At 38.2% G+C, this 16,920-nt stretch overlaps 1 protein-coding gene across 2 annotated transcripts in view; it reads left to right on the forward strand.

Moving 5' to 3' along the window:
- col5a2a (collagen, type V, alpha 2a) overlaps positions 1-16,920 on the forward strand; it is an 86,971-nt gene that overhangs the window by 44,923 nt on the left and 25,128 nt on the right. Inside the window, exons 3-35 of one of the 2 annotated variants that reach the window (XM_057852217.1) lie at positions 550-569; positions 645-677; positions 753-785; positions 913-966; positions 2,755-2,847; positions 3,022-3,096; positions 3,266-3,310; positions 6,793-6,846; positions 6,922-6,975; positions 7,061-7,114; positions 7,205-7,258; positions 7,340-7,393; positions 7,510-7,554; positions 8,683-8,736; positions 8,881-8,925; positions 9,141-9,194; positions 9,329-9,427; positions 9,532-9,576; positions 9,648-9,746; positions 9,836-9,889; positions 9,979-10,086; positions 11,272-11,325; positions 12,871-12,969; positions 13,624-13,677; positions 13,766-13,864; positions 13,936-13,989; positions 14,079-14,132; positions 14,215-14,268; positions 15,351-15,404; positions 15,530-15,574; positions 15,643-15,741; positions 16,123-16,230; positions 16,374-16,427. In XM_057852217.1, coding sequence (XP_057708200.1) covers positions 550-569; positions 645-677; positions 753-785; positions 913-966; positions 2,755-2,847; positions 3,022-3,096; positions 3,266-3,310; positions 6,793-6,846; positions 6,922-6,975; positions 7,061-7,114; positions 7,205-7,258; positions 7,340-7,393; positions 7,510-7,554; positions 8,683-8,736; positions 8,881-8,925; positions 9,141-9,194; positions 9,329-9,427; positions 9,532-9,576; positions 9,648-9,746; positions 9,836-9,889; positions 9,979-10,086; positions 11,272-11,325; positions 12,871-12,969; positions 13,624-13,677; positions 13,766-13,864; positions 13,936-13,989; positions 14,079-14,132; positions 14,215-14,268; positions 15,351-15,404; positions 15,530-15,574; positions 15,643-15,741; positions 16,123-16,230; positions 16,374-16,427 — 2,054 coding nt within the window. The remainder of the gene's footprint in view (positions 1-549; positions 570-644; positions 678-752; positions 786-912; positions 967-2,754; positions 2,848-3,021; positions 3,097-3,265; positions 3,311-6,792; positions 6,847-6,921; positions 6,976-7,060; positions 7,115-7,204; positions 7,259-7,339; positions 7,394-7,509; positions 7,555-8,682; positions 8,737-8,880; positions 8,926-9,140; positions 9,195-9,328; positions 9,428-9,531; positions 9,577-9,647; positions 9,747-9,835; positions 9,890-9,978; positions 10,087-11,271; positions 11,326-12,870; positions 12,970-13,623; positions 13,678-13,765; positions 13,865-13,935; positions 13,990-14,078; positions 14,133-14,214; positions 14,269-15,350; positions 15,405-15,529; positions 15,575-15,642; positions 15,742-16,122; positions 16,231-16,373; positions 16,428-16,920) is intronic. The other variant, XM_057852218.1, reaches the window with a different exon arrangement.

The following is a 16,920-nucleotide window of genomic DNA, read 5'->3' on the forward strand; positions in this document are numbered from 1 at the left end:
TGATGATCACCTAGCACAGACCTTTAAAGGGTAAAGCAACATTGCATATTCTCTCTTGCCAAGATAAAGCATATCTTACCTTGTGTGTTTCAAAACAAGCAAGCCTGGAGAGGACGCTGGTAAGTTGGGGGGCAATGAGTGACACAACCAGACACTGCTACAATGCTGGCTAACTAAACATAAACATGTTGCACATTGTGAACATGTGAGAGAAACTAAGGCGCATTTTCGTCTCGTCTAGTCAGATGAAAACTGCATTCTTCTCCTTATGCTTTAGTCTCCCAAGAAACATTTAAGCTCGTTATCATCTCGTCATCTTCATGAAAAATTTCTTCGTCAAAGCAATTTTTTCGTTATTGTTATTGTTACGAAAACAACACTAACAGTCACAGAATAAATAAAAGTAAACCACTAAATTCATATTTTAAAAAAAGCTAAACTCTCTATTTTGCTGGTATATGAAGTTTACATCCTATGTTATGCTTTAACCAAATATGAATTTCAACACTGCATTAATGGTTGGCTTTGTTTTTTTGTTTTTTTTTGTAGGTGGGGGCAGAATTTACAAGGTAGGAACAGTATTTGTACTGATATAGTACTTATTGTATATGGTTAGGTCTCACCTTTTTTGTTTGTGACTCCAGGGCCAGAAAGGAGAGCCTGGTGATGTCCCACTTGTGAGTATACTCTTAGTTCTAAGTTTGAAAAATCAGTACACCAAAAGCAAATAAGGTATATCGAACATTTTGCAGGTGACTGGAATTCGAGGTCGTCCTGGGCCTATGGTGAGGATTTTAGCGATTCTTGTTCCACTTGCTTGGCAAAAAGCCGGGTTATCATTGTATTTCACATGCAGTTTGTGTGGTTTTATCAACTTGATAACCAGCTTTCTTATATTTACATGTTCCATAGGGACCACCTGGTTCCCCAGGAGATAGAGGACCCAGAGGAAACAAAGGAAGGCCTGTAAGTTATATCCACTAAATTTCATCCATCCACTGACATCCTGCCGATTTCCTGCCTTGTACTGCCAGTTAATCACTAGGGAACACGGTCATAGAGTAGGAATCAATCCTGAATCCGCTTCTGGAACCACGACCTAATCAATTGTCTAACCGTCTCTCAATATCTTGTTTCGGGTTGCTGAGATCTGTGGCTTTTTCCCACCAACATCCACACCCTACACCATGGACTCGTAATCAGTCAATTATAGGAAAATGTAGAGACAGACAGCCATGAATAAATAGATATACCAACCATAGGTATGCTTTTCAGTATGCAGGTGAGGCTCTGAATCATCTGCCTCTCCTATCTTTGCTTTAATTATTACAAGCACACAAGAACATAATTAAAGATGCCATGATTTTAACGAGATATTATCGCGTACTTATTTTTGATCCAAAAACTCCATGTAGCATGTATCACTGAGTGTCAAGGCACAGCTGTGAATGGTCACAGCTCAATTTTAGGGGATTTTATGGGTGAAACATGGTAATATTACAAGGGTCGCGATGCAGAAATCACAGACATCAAGGAGTGGTCGAGATTTTCTTTTTCATATATTTACCCTTTTAAAGGTTTTTTTCAAATTTTCTTTGTTTGGGTCGATTATTTATCATCTAACATATCGGGGAAAATGCAACAGTAACAAAAAAAAGTACAATTAAGCGATAGTTATGAGGTGGATATCAGTCACGTATTTACAGACACCAATTCTTGCCATTGCGACGTAATTTGTTTAAAAGTTTAAAATATGCGAGTGAATAATTTTTTAAAGTGTTTTTTTTTTAAACGAAATATTAGACATTGATTAACAATTCTAAGCTAAAAATGACATTTTGAATAATAAATATAATTACTTACCTTCTTTTTATGACTGGGTTGAAACAAAAGCGGTTGCGCGACGTCTGTAAACGGGGGTTTCTAGGGTAAAATGGACAAAGTAAAAATAGTTTGGGGGCTTAATGCTCCATGAATCTGCTATGGCAGCATATAAACATATTGTTCTATCAAACACAACCGTTCTTTTGGCTTAAAATACAGCAGTTTATTTTAAAGAGGGGTGCAAGAGCAGAAACAGCTTTTTCTGCCTTGTCTGTGTTTTCCGCCATATATATTATTATATTGTAGCATCTACAAGGAAAACCCCAACTTAGTGATGATAATGCACACTAAGCAGGAAAATATTGCATTATATTCCATTAATTGTACCCACCTGGACACTACGAACTGTATCTAAATAAAAGGTTGCCTGAGAGTTTAAAATAACGCTAACCATGCTAAATACTAATGCTATTGAGAACGCGAATGCTATGCTAACACTCCGAGCTAACTTGCCAATCATCATCGAGTTTGCAACGGCGTCACCACCCCTTTCCTCCTCCCCCCACCCGCTCTGCTCTCTCCCAGGAAGCTGTGATAAAATCAGACAACTCGTGCTTCATTCAACATAATTGTAGTAACGCGCCTCTTCACATTCTCAGTATCGGTAACGGCGCTGCACAGATGGGAAAAGTAAATAATTAGATTATTCACTTCTTTAAAAAAAATGACGCTGTTAGGAATGCCGTTATACTCTAGCGCCGTTATTTATAACGCCGGTCATTGGTGACCTGAAACCAATTCCAGGTGATAAATGGCAGGAATAAGCGAATAGTCTGGAATGGTCGTAATCACAGACTGGAAACACTAACACCAGTACTCATAATTACACAATTGAAAACACTGAGAATGCAACTATTATTTTGCTTTTAGGGGCTGCGAGGTTCTCCAGGGTTTGATGGAGAGCCAGGAATTCCAGGTCAGCCTGGTGAACCAGGACCTCCAGGACACCCAACTCACCCAGGAGTAAGTCGTAAGCACTACCCAAGGTTTAATCCAATGCTACAAATACCGACAACCAAAGTAAATAATTCTAGAATCATTTTGTTTAGTCTTTCTTCTATCTTTAGCGATGCAAACTTCAAACATGGCAACACTAATCAAAGACAAGTTCCTATGTTTAATTGTGTATTTCAACAGCAGGGCCTTGGCTCACAGATGGCTGGAGTGTTGGAAGGGAAAAATGCACCCCAAAGCATGTTAAGTGGCGCAAGGGTAAGAGGTCAACACAACATTTAGGCTTGTTTAAAAATGGAAAATCTTTTCTCACGCAAACCTATTTTACATTCTCTCCCCAAAGTCATGTATACAGTATACTATAGCTGTTGTTTATACACTAAACCCTTTTGTTTTCATTTTATGGTATTTGAATTTTTTGCTTTAGGGTGAAGCTGGAGCAAGAGGACCTCCTGGGCCAACTGGTTCTCCTGTAAGTCCTACATACCGACCAACCAACCTGCGAACCTACCTAGCTACTGTACTGTAGATACAGTATTTCAGGGGGTCCCCAAACTACGGCCCATGGGCCGGATCTGGCCCTCCTCCTCATTTGTTCCGGCCACCTGAACATTTTTTTATTTTTTTATTTATTTATTTTTACTTGTGTTATTTATTTCCTGGCTTTTTCTGTGAAGAACCCAGAGAGGGTTATTTGGTTATTATCTATTTGATTAATAGTGTTATTATTATATTATATTATATTATATTATATTATATTATATTATATTATATTATATTATATTATATTATATTATATTATATTATATTATATTATATTATATTATATTATATTATCAGAGGTGCACATAAGTGGTCCGCATGCGCGCTAACGTACTGGACGTAGACAAATGCGCTGGCCCTCAACGGCTTCCATACACTTTTGCGTACCGATGGCTGACCACTGTATTTGCGGCGGACACGAGAAAATAACTTCTCAAAATGTCGAAGAGGCAGGCCACACTGAGTAATTACTTCCGTGTTCCCCCACCCCGTCAAAAGACAGACAGACGACAGAGACGTCACCGGAGCTACCGAAAAAAAGGACTTTTGCTGAAAAGTGGCTATAGGAGGTACCATGGCTAGAAGCAAATGATGCTCGCACGGAAATGCGGTACAAAATGTGCCGTGAGAATCCCAATGTCGCCGATAAGAGCAGCGCATTTTAAGTTGGGTCAAAGAATTTCAGCCATCCAAACTTTGAAAAGCACGAAAAAAACAGAGAGCATGTGGCAATTAAGCAAACTATCGATGTCAAACAGGACCCCACTCGCCCTATGGACAAGTGGCGGAATAGGGCGGAATAAAGGTAATGAACAGCGACATGCACTGACAAACGTGTTTTTGCTCGCATTTTACAAAGCTAAAAATGCACGTTCAATGAAGTCTTATGAGGAGGATATCCCACTTTTAAAAAGGCTTGGAGTTAATGTGGGAGCCGCATAATGCCCATTATTTTGAATTGGTGCATTTTATTTCTTTACATTTCACTTCAAAGTAATGGCAATTTTGTTGTGCCAGTTGATGTTAATCAAGCATTAATTGTTAATATAATTAATTAAAGTTAATTGGCTCTAAGTAAAGCTTGTCATAAATTTATCGCATCAGGCGGGTCGGCTCTCAAGCTCAATGAGGACCAAGTCACATCTCCAGGTCCTCCTCTGAGAACCTGGGCAAAAAAATTATGTGCACCCCTGTATATTATATTATATTATATTATATTATATTATATTATATTATATTATATTATATTATATTATATTATATTATATTTAGGGCTATCAAAATTATCGCGTTAACGAGCGGTAATTAATTTTTTAAATTAATCCAGTTAAAATATTTGACGCAATTAACGCACAAATGCCCCGCTCAAACAGATTAAAATGAGAGCACAGTGAAAGGTGTAGTTGTTGTGTTTTTCGGAGTTTTGCCGCCCTCTGCTGGCGCTTGGGTGCGACTGATTTTATAGGCTTCAGCACCCATGAGCATTGTGTAAGTAATTATTGACATCAAAAATGGCGGGCTACTAGTTTATTTTTTGATTGAAAATTTTACAAATTTTATTAAAATGAAAACATGAAGAGGGGTTTTGATATAACATTTCTATAACTTTTAAGAACTTCAAGTCTTTCTATCCATGGATCGCTTTAACAGAATGTTAATAATGGTAATGCCATCTTGTTGATTTATTGTTATAATAAATACAGTACTTATGTACCGTATGTTGAATGTATATATCCATCTTGTGTCTTATCTTTCGATTCCAACAATAATTTACAGAAAAATATGGCATATTTTATAGATGGTTTGAATTGCGATTAATTGCGATTAATTAATTTAATTTAAACAATTAAAAATTTTAATCGTTTGACAGCCCTAATTATATTATATTATATTATATTATATTATATTATATTATATTATATTATATTATATTATATTATATTATATTATATTATATTTAGGGCAGTCAAACAAAATTTTTAATCGAGTTAATTACAGCTTAAAAATTAATTAGTCGTAATTAATCCCAATTCAAACCATCTATAAAATATGCCCAAATTTTCTGTAAATTATTGTTGGAATGGAAACATAAGACACACGACGGATATATACATTCAACATACGGTACATAAGTACTGTATTTGTTTATTATAACAATAAATCAACAAGATGGCATTAACATTATTAACATTCTGTTAAACTTGCATGGGTGTCCAAACCTGTCCTCAAGGGCCGCTGTGGGTCCTGGTTTTTGTTCCTACCAATCGAGCACAGACAGTTTAACCAATGAAGTTTGTGCTAAAACAAGCAGCACCGGACTGCAATCAACTGATTACACTTGTGAGACACCAGATTGGTGAAAGGACTCCTCATGATGGGTTTGAACAAAAACCCGCACCCACTGTGGAATACTTTGGACACCACCGTGTTAAAGCGATCCATGGATAGAAAGACTTGTAGTTCTTAAAAGATAAATGTTAGTACAAGTTATAAGAATTGTATATTAAAACCCCTCTTAATGTTTTCGTTTTAATAAAATTTGTAAAATTTTCAATCAAAAAATAAACTAGTAGCCCGCCATTGTTGATGTCAATAATTACACAATGCTCATGGGTGCTGAAGCCCATAAAATCAGTCGCAACCAAGCGCCAGCAGAGGGCGACAAAACTCCAAAAAAACACAAGTAACAAGTGGACATTGCACTGTGCTGACATTTTAATCTGTTTGAGCGAGGCATGTGCGTTAATTGCGTCAAATATTTTAACGTGATTAATTTTAAAAATTATTTACCGCCCATTAACGCGATAATTTTGACAGCCCTAATTATATTATACTATATTATATAGTTTTTATTTTATTTACTTTTGTTCCGTTAAGAATCCAGAAAGGGTTATTTGATTGTGGCTTTCTGAAAAACAATACATTTTTACATTTAGGCACTCCTGCAATCGTCACACTTTTTCTGTTAAAAACTGACCCCTGCCCCTCATCAGAGAAGGGAAGAGTTATCTGGCCCTCACAGGAAAAAATTTGGGGACCCCTGCTGTATTTGTTTTGGACACCGTTCCCAAGACTTTGGTGCCCCCTGTGAAGGTGGAAAAGAATATTTCCATGAGACCATTTTCATCAATTTAGATATTTTTACCAAAGCAGCACACATGAAAGAGTCTTTAAGCTCATTTGCTTCGAAATGAACATGGGATTAGCCATTTGATTTTTAAGTAGCCATTCCAGTAAAATTCCTGGGATGGTACCTAGACATCCTCCTACTCCACAATCAGAACCAAATTGCATGTCTTAGATAAAAATGTTAAGAATTATGTCTGCATTCCATGATATTTCCCAGAATTGTCTGGGAAAACGTGTGTGCTTGCAACTTTATTGAAAAATGGTTTCTTCTGCATATGAAAGGGTCAATCTGGAGTACAAGGACCTCCTGGAGATGTTGGTGATCCTGGGCATATGGTATAGAATCCTTAACGTTTTCTGTAATAGGTACTCATTTCTCAGATGTTAATAATGGAACTGTTTTTATTTTAGGGTCCGCCTGGGCAAAGAGGACCTGAGGGCCCTGCAGGAAAAGCAGGAGAAGATGTACGTCAGATGTGGCCTATGAAAATTCTTACTGATTGGTCAGCGGTGTTGTCAGTCAATGCTTAACTATTATGTCCTCACATAGGGTGAAGCAGGAAAGTCGGGAAACACTGGAGAGGTTGGATTCCCAGGATCACAAGTAAGATCAATTTCTTATTGTGTTAATATACATTCATATTATTCAATTGTAACTTCGATCTCTCATTTACAATAACGACTCGTATTACAGGGAGCAAGAGGATTTCCAGGTACACCCGGGCCTCCCGGACTAAAAGGTCATCGAGTAAGTGAATGAGTTTTCAGTATCGAGTATGGTATTTTTAACCATAAATCAATATTTTAAAGCTGAGTCTTATTTTTATAGGGCCATTCAGGACCACTCGGACTAAAGGGAGAACGTGGAGCTGTTGGATCCAAGGTAAATTCATTGATTTGGGGTTAATTGATGAACTTCATCCAAAATAGCAGGCTGATTTAAAGGGCCATTTAATTGTTATCCAATCATAATAACACACGTTTTTAATGTGTCATCAGGGTGCCACAGGCCCGCCTGGTCCAATGGGAGGACCTGGACCAATGGTAAGCTCTTTTCCTCATATATCACACTTCTTCTGCCAATAGATTAGACAATTTGTGTTTCTGTGTGCTTTTCTATACATTAACTGCAGTGATTTTATTAGTTATATGGGGCTTTGTTTTTTGAATGGCATTTCTTCGACGCGCCGCACAGCCCAAACCGTTTGACCGACCATCACCGGTCAAATATCAAAATGACTGGAATTTTCACTAGACGCAGGGAATTTTTGAATGACACCCCCCCCCCCCCCCCCCAAGATTACCAAATCGCATAATTTACACATCAAAATTCCAGGACGGTAAGGGGCATAAAAGTTAAGGTTCCCCCAAAATTCGCCAAAAACGGTCCCTTTCATTTCTATTGGGATGCCATTGACAGCCATCTACATCTAAATTTCCCATTTATTTTCTATGGCACGAAAAAATAAGCTCTTGTTATTTTTACAGCCCATCGACATTCAACTGGCGCTCAAGTAAGTCAATGCCATTGACAGCCATGAACGTCCATGCCATTGATGGCCATGTACGCCCAAATTACCATTCATTGCCGATGGCTTTTAAATTGCATTGACGCCCATGTACACAGATGACAATGAGGGCTATGCAAGTCCATGCCATTGACGGCCATGTATGTCGATTCTATTGATGCCAATGTACAGGGATCCCATTGACGTCTGTAAGTCAATGCCATTGATGGCAATGTACAGTACGTCCAAATTTCTCATTCAATTTCAATGGTAAAAAACTGTCTGCCCAAATCAACAGGAAGTGACCTGGTATCAACAGGACGTGTCCCTCAAATGTCCCCAAATCAATAGGAAGTGAACTGATCTCAACAGGAAGTGTTGCCAAAAAAATCCCCAAATCAACCGAAAGTGACCCGATATCAACAGGATGTGTCTCCTAAATGTCCCCAAATAGACAGGACGTGTCCCCGATACGTCCCCAAATCAACAGGAAGTGACCTGATAGATCTGTATCTACCACATCAAAGCTCCATCATAATTTCTCCAGAAGTTGCAGTTTCTATTTGTTAACTATTTCTATTCCCATTTCATGCAAGCAACTTTATCCATCCTTGAAATCTTGGTTTAGAAGACTTGTGTAACTGATCACATTCTGTGTTCATAGGGTCCTGCTGGGATGCCAGGGGAAAGGGGCCGCTCTGGACCCGGTGGTACAGCGGTATGCTTAAAATTGTTACAATGAAAAGCTTTACTGTCATGATAAACTGTCATGATAACTTCAGACCGGTATAAATGAATGAGTTTGAGGTTAAGACAAAATATGATTCTAAAAGATGTTTTAAAAATGTTTCTCTGCCCTTAGGGTAAGCGGGGAATGCCCGGTAATGTCGGAAAACCAGGACCATTGGTAAGTCAGCATTCACTTGTTTAAATTTACAAAAACACTCAAACTAAAAATATCTACATATAAGTAAATTATATATCCATACCTATACATGGAGTCATAAGCACGCTGTATCATTGGGATTTTCTTCTTCAATAGCATGATTGATCACAGTGCCTAAAATGTCACATTTAAAGAGGTTAAATCATTGACTTCTTTGTAATTTTGTTGGTCTCCAGGGTCCCCTGGGTCTCAGTGGCCCTCCTGGATATCCGGGGTCACCAGGCATGAAGGCAAGTATTGTAAAAGTGTCTTGTAAATTAATTGTTCAAGGAAATCATAGAATTTATAGTAATTCACACATTCTGATTTTTACATCCCTGATTTTTTTCCCCACCTGTATTTTTTCTGTACTTCTGCATGACAGGGACAACCTGGCCCCACTGGTGTCCGTGGTCCAGAGGGTCCTCAGGGCCAACGAGGAGAGACTGGACATCTGGGTAGACCTGGAGCAGTTGGCCTAAGGGTATATATATATATTTTTTTAATATCACATGGTCCATTCACGTCATCACTTATAGCATAAGCTGCCACTATTTCTTTCCCAAATGATGCATTGCTCTCTCAAAGGGACCCACGGGTACAGATGGTGGCCCAGGAGCCAAAGGACCATTGGTATGTAAAACAACACAAATTAATTAAAAACGAAATGGTTGCACTTTGATTACAAGGTTAAATCGTGACAGGGAAACCTTGGTCCACAAGGTCCAGGTGGCCATCTTGGACCTGCTGGCCCTCCAGGACCTCAGGGAAGCACAGGGCAACCTGGTATCAAAGGACAATTGGTATGCCGGCTCACTATGTTTAGTTTGTGTAATATTGTGTATAATTGTTGCCAGTGACAGTTTTTGAGTCATATTCTGTTCTGGTAAAGGGAGATGTTGGTGTACCAGGATTTAAGGGAGAGGCTGGACCCAAAGGAGAAATTGTAAGATAAAATACTGTACATTGTATTAACCATTAGTAAGAATTTGTTTCCAGATTCTTGTTCATTTCCCTCATTTATCACATTTATAGGGTCCTCACGGATCCCAGGGAGTCATTGGACCTCAGGGAGAAGAAGGGAAGAGAGGACCTCGTGGAGACCCTGGAACTGTCGGCCCCCCGGGTCCTGTTGGCGAGCGAGTGAGTCGTCATTCTTCCTCCAGTCATAACTTTAACAATTAGAATTCTGTATTTTAGGGACTACTTGCCTTAATGCAGTGCTTCTCAATTATTTTCTGTTTCGCTCCCCTGGCCACGAAGACGTAAACGTTTGCACCCCCCCAACTCTCTGTCGTCACTTTAAATAGTACCATTTGTCTCTAAAATTATTATTATAAGTACACCTCTGCATAAATTGTCCTTTTATATGAAAGAAAAAAAGTAATACAAGTCAACTTAGAATAAAGTATAACTTTATTAACATTGTTTTGTCTGTAACAGAAGAGTTAAAGTGCATCAATTTGTCTGAATAAAAAAAGTTACATCTAAATTGTAAAAATACACTCAAGGTACATTTTTGAACCATTTGATGCTGAAAATAAAACTTAATAAAATCAATCAATCAATAATAAATTCAAATTAGATGACAGAGTGCCTGGACAGAGGGACAGTGTTTATTTTTGCTGCAGGCAGTATTAGCTCCTTTGCTATGGTGAGGTGTTATATTACACTGAGCATGCTAACAGTGCATGCTGGTTTACTGCTGTAACATTGACAAAGAGGGACAATTGCTGGCAATGTTCGGCACGTTTTCGCTGAAAAACAATCAAGCAGCTTATCAATGTAATTGGGGTCTAATGTCTTTAAGTGACGTCTCAATTGATCTGGCTTCCCGCTGTCCGCTGCAAACATTTTTACACACAGGAAAGAGACTGGTCTTTCCTCGTCTCCAACTGTATTATTTTCCTTGTGCTCTTATTCTGTTCAAAAATACTTCACACACTCTGAAAATGATAGCACCACTGCCACCTACTGAGTGGGTGTGCAAGTACACTTTATTCTGGTACGGCAAAAAAGTATGTTTCTCCGAGGTCACATGCACTAACCCCCGGGCCCCTGGGGGGGCGCACCCCACTATTTGAGAAGAACTGCCTTAATGATAATCAAATACTCTACCCCTATATTACCTGACAAGGGGCTTGCTTCACCCACCACAGAAAATGTTTGCTATGATTTCAATTTATGAAAGCAGTCTAGACAAAATTTGAGTATTGCTAATGTAAAGGACCACAGCCTAAGATGTGGTAGTATCTGATATGAACATTTCTGGAAACCATTTTAATAATTTTATGGCCTAAAGTCATGTAATATTTCCTCTGTTTACAGGGTGCGCCAGGTAATCGAGGATTTCCTGGTGCTGATGGGCTGCCCGGGCCAAAGGTACAGTTACTGTAATTTTCGCACTATAAGGCGCACCTGACTATAAGCCGCCACCCACCAAATTTGATACGAAAATGACATTTGTTCGTTTAGGGCATTTACAGGTCATTTCCTATTGAGTTTGAGTCACTGCCTATTCATTTTTGGTGATTCCCAGGTTACTTTCTGTTCTGTAACTCAAAATAAAAAGGAGTGACCCATAAAATACCCCAAAATCAACAGGAAGTTACTGAAAATCAACAGGTAAATGACCTTAAATGGCCCAAAATTACCTCATTGCCTGGCATTGGCTGCCACTGACGGCCATACGTCTACTAGTGATAAACTCATTCCAATTCACAGCAGAAGCTTATTTTTCTGTTTATTAGTTGTTTGTAGAATATCCTAGAATTAGGGTTGTTCCGATCATGTTTTTTTGCTCCCGATCCGATCCCGATCGTTTTAGTTTGAGTATCTGCCGATCCCGATATTCCCTGATCCAATTGCTTTTTTTTTTTGCTCCCAATTCAATTGCAATCATTCCCGATAATTTTTCCCGATCATATACATTTTGGCAATGCATTAAGAAAAAAATGAATAAAACTCGGACGAATATATACATTCAACATACAGTACATAAGTACTGTATTTGTTTATTATGACAATAAATCCTCATTATTAACATTCTTTCTGTGAGAGGGATTCACGGATAGAAAGACTTGTAATTCTTAAAGGATAAATGTGACTTTGTATATTGTGACTAAATATTGTCATCTAGTGTATTTGTTGAGCTTTCAGTAAATGATACTGCAGCCATTTAACTTCTGCCCAAATGCATAATGGGAAGTGCAACCATGACTGTGCATAGGGGCACCAATTGATATATCTTCTCTGCGTTGGGAAAGGACATAGGGTGTTAAGAAAAAGATGATCTATGACCTTTCTTCCCACATTGCTTCACACGATATTTCTAATTGTTGAGAGAGGGATTGTAAGGCTTTAGCCATTTGAAAAAAGGCTCCAAAGGCTGCTAAAATTCTCTCTACACATTTTACGCTGCGTTTTAGCTCTATATATAGGTAAAACGGCGCCATTATAGATTGAACGCGACAATGCGTGAGTGGGTCGTGCAGCACATGCGTTAATTGCGTTAAATATTTTAACGTGATTAATTTTTAAAAAATTGATTACCGCCGTTAACGCGTTAAATACAATTAGAAAACGATTTAATTTAAAAATATATATATATATTAAAAAAAAGGCATGTCCGATATTTTTTTGCCGATTCCGATACTTTGAAAATGTTGTGATCGGGATGCCGATCGATCGGGACATCTTTACTCATAAGCATTCAGTAGTGCCCATGATAGTGTCATGTCATAATTATGACGCCGCTGTCACATAAATTGTAACCAATGAACTCAATAAATCAACAAATAAACCGTACTGTACTATAAGCTGCAGGATCCAAAATGAAAGGAAAAAGTAGCGGCTTATAGTCCAAAAATTACGGTAGTTATTGATGAGTTCAATGCAAGATACTGATTGACATTTTTGCCTGTGTAGGGTTCACAAGGAGATCGTGGAACGTCAGGCGTATCAGGACCAAAAGGTTCTTTAGGAGACCCTGGCCGTACAGGAGAACCTGGTCTACCAGGTGCAAGGGTAACACTGACAACTTTCACATTTAACATTTTTCGGTAACACTTTATAATAACTATCCGTTTACTAGTTAGTAGATCATTAGTAAACTGTTTTATTGTTGATTTGTGAAGTATTTGTTAACAGTTTGTTAAGCATTTACAGGGTGTTCTTAACCTGAAACACAGTTTGTGTAGAAACGTTTCAAGTTTTTGTGTGTAACGTTTGGCATTTCCATCTTTTCAGGTTAAGAAATGCCGTTCACTTCAAAAGAAAAGGCATTTTGATAAGGCATTTTGCAGGCAGCGCTCATGTTGCACATTTATGAAAATCTGCCATAGAACCAACAAATATTTGTACTTTTCTTTGTATATTTAACCAATAAAACTTATGACCTTCAACATAAAGTGTATATAGTTTTATCAAGATCCATCAACTAGCATGGGCATTTAGAATGGGGTCAACCATATTGGAACACCCTGTAAATGCTTAACAAACTGTTAACAAATACTTCACAAATCAACAATAAATCATTTATCAACACTTTACTAATGATCTATTAACTAGTAAAACGGATAGTTATTATAAAGTGTTACGCATTTTTCAACAGTCTCCATTAGTTCATATGCTTCTGTCTCAATTGTTTTCATTGCTTACCTTTAAATATGTTCTTCCAAGGGTCTTACTGGTACTCCTGGAGTCCAGGGAGCTGAAGGAAAGCCAGGGCCTCTGGTATGTCAATGTGTTTTATCCCTTTTGACATTTAACAAAAATGTATGATTGGGTTAGGTTAAGGTATGACTTGGCTTTTAACATTTAGGGGGCCCCTGGTGAAGATGGTCGCCCAGGCCCTGCAGGCTCCATTGGAAATAGAGGACCTGCAGGAACAATGGGAATACCAGGCCCGAAGGGTTTTGCTGTAAGTACCGTTTTGCAAAATACTTTTTAACAGGATAATTTGATCTCACTTATACATCTTTCTTATGAAAGGGTGACCCGGGTAAGACAGGCGAACAAGGATCGGCAGGAGTACCAGGTCAAAGAGTAAGTAACCTGCAGTGATAGTGTTGCATTAATCTTGGCCATTTAAACTAGATTCAAACAGGATTGACATCTGTCTTTTTGTCCTTAAGGGGGCTCCTGGCAAAGATGGAGAAGTTGGCCCCGCTGGCCCACCTGGCCCATCCGTAAGAGCTCCCACTTTTAATATGTATATTAAAAAGCCCAAATCATTACCATGACTGACTTAAGTACTAACTCAATCAATAGGGTGTTGCAGGAGACAGAGGAGAACAGGGACCTCCAGGTGTAAATGGATTCCAGGTATACTATATATATTATGTATATATGCATAATATATTGACGGGGCAAGGGACATGGGACGCGGGGCCGATTAATAGGGGGCCTGCATTGTTGGTGTGGCCGACAAAGCTCACCGAGTGGAATCACAGACAAAGAGCTTTTTCCGTTGAAAAGTCTTGTGAATAAATGCTTAAATCCCTGAATTTTTTTTTATATAGACGTAAAACAGTCTCGATTCTTGGATAAAAGCAAGGGAAAAAACGTGCAGTTAGCACTTATTTTACGTAATATTGCGAACTAGGATGCTAGTCAGTAAGCAAATGTAGCGGCCGCGTTATGAAAACAAAGAGCTTTTTCCATTAAAAAATATTGTGAATAAATGCTTAAATTCCTGAATTCTTTATAGATATAGACATGGACCTAAAACAGTCTTGATTCTTGGTTAAAAGCAAAAAAAAAAAAAAAACGTGCAGTTATCATTTATTTTACGTAAATATTGCAAGCTATGGTGCTAGTCAGTAAGCAAATGTAGCGGCGGCCTTATGAAAACGAAGAACTTCTTCCGTTTAAAATTCTTCTGAATAAATGCTTAAATCCCTGAATTCTTTATAGATATGGACCTAAAACAGTCTCGATTCTTAGTTAAAAGCAAAAAAAAAAAAAAAAAAAACTTTATTATTTTACGTAAATATTGCGAACTGTGAGGCCAATGCCGTAGCGGCTAATTTCTCCCATTGATCTTTTTTCACGTTTCAAAATACATGCATTGTACAAAAAACATAATAATTACCTTGAATCCTCGAACAAATCACTCCTGAGACAATCCTTTCTGTTTGTATGCGGTACAGCTTTCTTACTTTTTCAACCTAAATCCAGCGTTGGATCGCTGCATGTGTTTTGAGAATAACTGCGACCGACTGAAGTGGAGTGTAGGACGCCAACCTACTTGAAGGCGTGGCGCAGTGTCTGGGGAATCTGTCCCGTCAATATAATTATGATGTCTATAGCTATATGCTGTTTTATTGTCATGTTAAAAGATGTCATATCATTGATAACATAACAGATTTTGATGGCTATTGCTCCTTCTCTCTCTTTTAAATTAGGGTTTACCAGGAAATCAAGGTCCTCCAGGAGAATCCGGGAAGCCAGGTGACCTAGTGAGTATGATAAAAGCTGATGCAACTCTAGTTCATTTAAATGATCATCTTGTTAGTGGTTCAAACGTGAAGAGTTTGAGGGATGAAGAGCTTTGTTTTGAGGCTGTGTGATTTTCTTCCCGCAGGGTATTCCTGGAGAACTTGGTGCTGTTGGTCAAATTGGCCCTAGGGTGGGTTGAGTGCACTCAACAATGTATATCAGTGCTACATTATGAAACAATTGGGGATTTTTCCATAGGGCGAGCGTGGAATTCCAGGGGAGAGAGGCGAACTGGGTTCAATTGGTCTGCAGGGACCCAAAGGAATCCCTGGAGCACCTGGTCCTGATGGGCCAAAGGTAGAAAATCGAACTACTTTCTTTCATGATATATGAAATTTCATTTTGATTTGAATACCATGCCAATGGATGGATTAGCATGTGTATTTTAGCAAAGCAGGAATGTGATCTCGAGAGCTAAATTTAATTCACAGCAAAACTTAAGCCTAGCAAAGTTTATGTCAGCAGCTATTGATGGTTACTTTTTGATATTTTGCTGACAAGGATGAAGCAGTCATCCATATATGAGGGAACCCATGCGTATCTTCATGTAGAAAAATATTTACTTAGTCCCAGTTTATTATTCCTGCTGTCCCCCTAATTCTTAACAAAATAATAACCAACGGACTGTGTTTTCATGTAATTGCACAAATAAGTGTCAATCTTTGATTTTCCCTGAAGGGCAGTCCTGGTCCTCCTGGTGTGCTTGGTGATGTGGGCCCTCCTGGTCTTCAGGGAATGCCAGGGGAAAGAGGCATCCCAGGACCCTCTGGGCCAAAAGGTGACAGAGTAAGTTATTTATGTATTTATTGTGCATATACAGTATATTTCAATGCAATTGCCACTATGGTTGCATGTCAAGCCCCAAAGTAATTTTATTGATGAAATCTTTTACAATTTTTAAATTTTTTTTTTTTTTTTACTTTTAAAAGGGAGCCATTGGCGAAAAAGGATCAGAAGGTACACCTGGAAATGACGGCGCAAGGGTGAGCAATTCAATTTTATCAAATAGAGAAATCTAAATGAACTACACGCAGTGGTGGGTTGAGTAGCCAAAATTTTACTCAAGTAAGAGTAGCGTTACTTCAAAATAATATTACTCAAGTAAGAGTAAAAGTAGTCATCCAAAAATTGTCCTCGAGTACAAATAATAACGTATGTAATGAAAAGAACACTCAAGTAATGAGTAACATTTTGAGTAACTGCTTATTTTGTTTGATATTGTTTTAAACAATGGTATTTTTTTCTCTCAGCACTTATCTATATCAACTGCTATTATAATGATACTGTAGTACAATAACCCATTACATAACCACATTAACCCAAAGAATTTGTTTTTAAAAATCATTGAATTCCGGCAAGAGAGAAAAAACAAGACAGAAATGAAGCATTATTCGTCCAAAAAGCATGAGAGCTCTGCCCTCTAGTGGAGAAAATAGTTCCTAGTATGAATAGTGAATACCATAGTTCCTTCACAGT

This window comes from Corythoichthys intestinalis, chromosome 12, assembly GCF_030265065.1.
Source record: "Corythoichthys intestinalis isolate RoL2023-P3 chromosome 12, ASM3026506v1, whole genome shotgun sequence".
NCBI classification, from domain to species: domain Eukaryota; kingdom Metazoa; phylum Chordata; class Actinopteri; order Syngnathiformes; family Syngnathidae; genus Corythoichthys; species Corythoichthys intestinalis.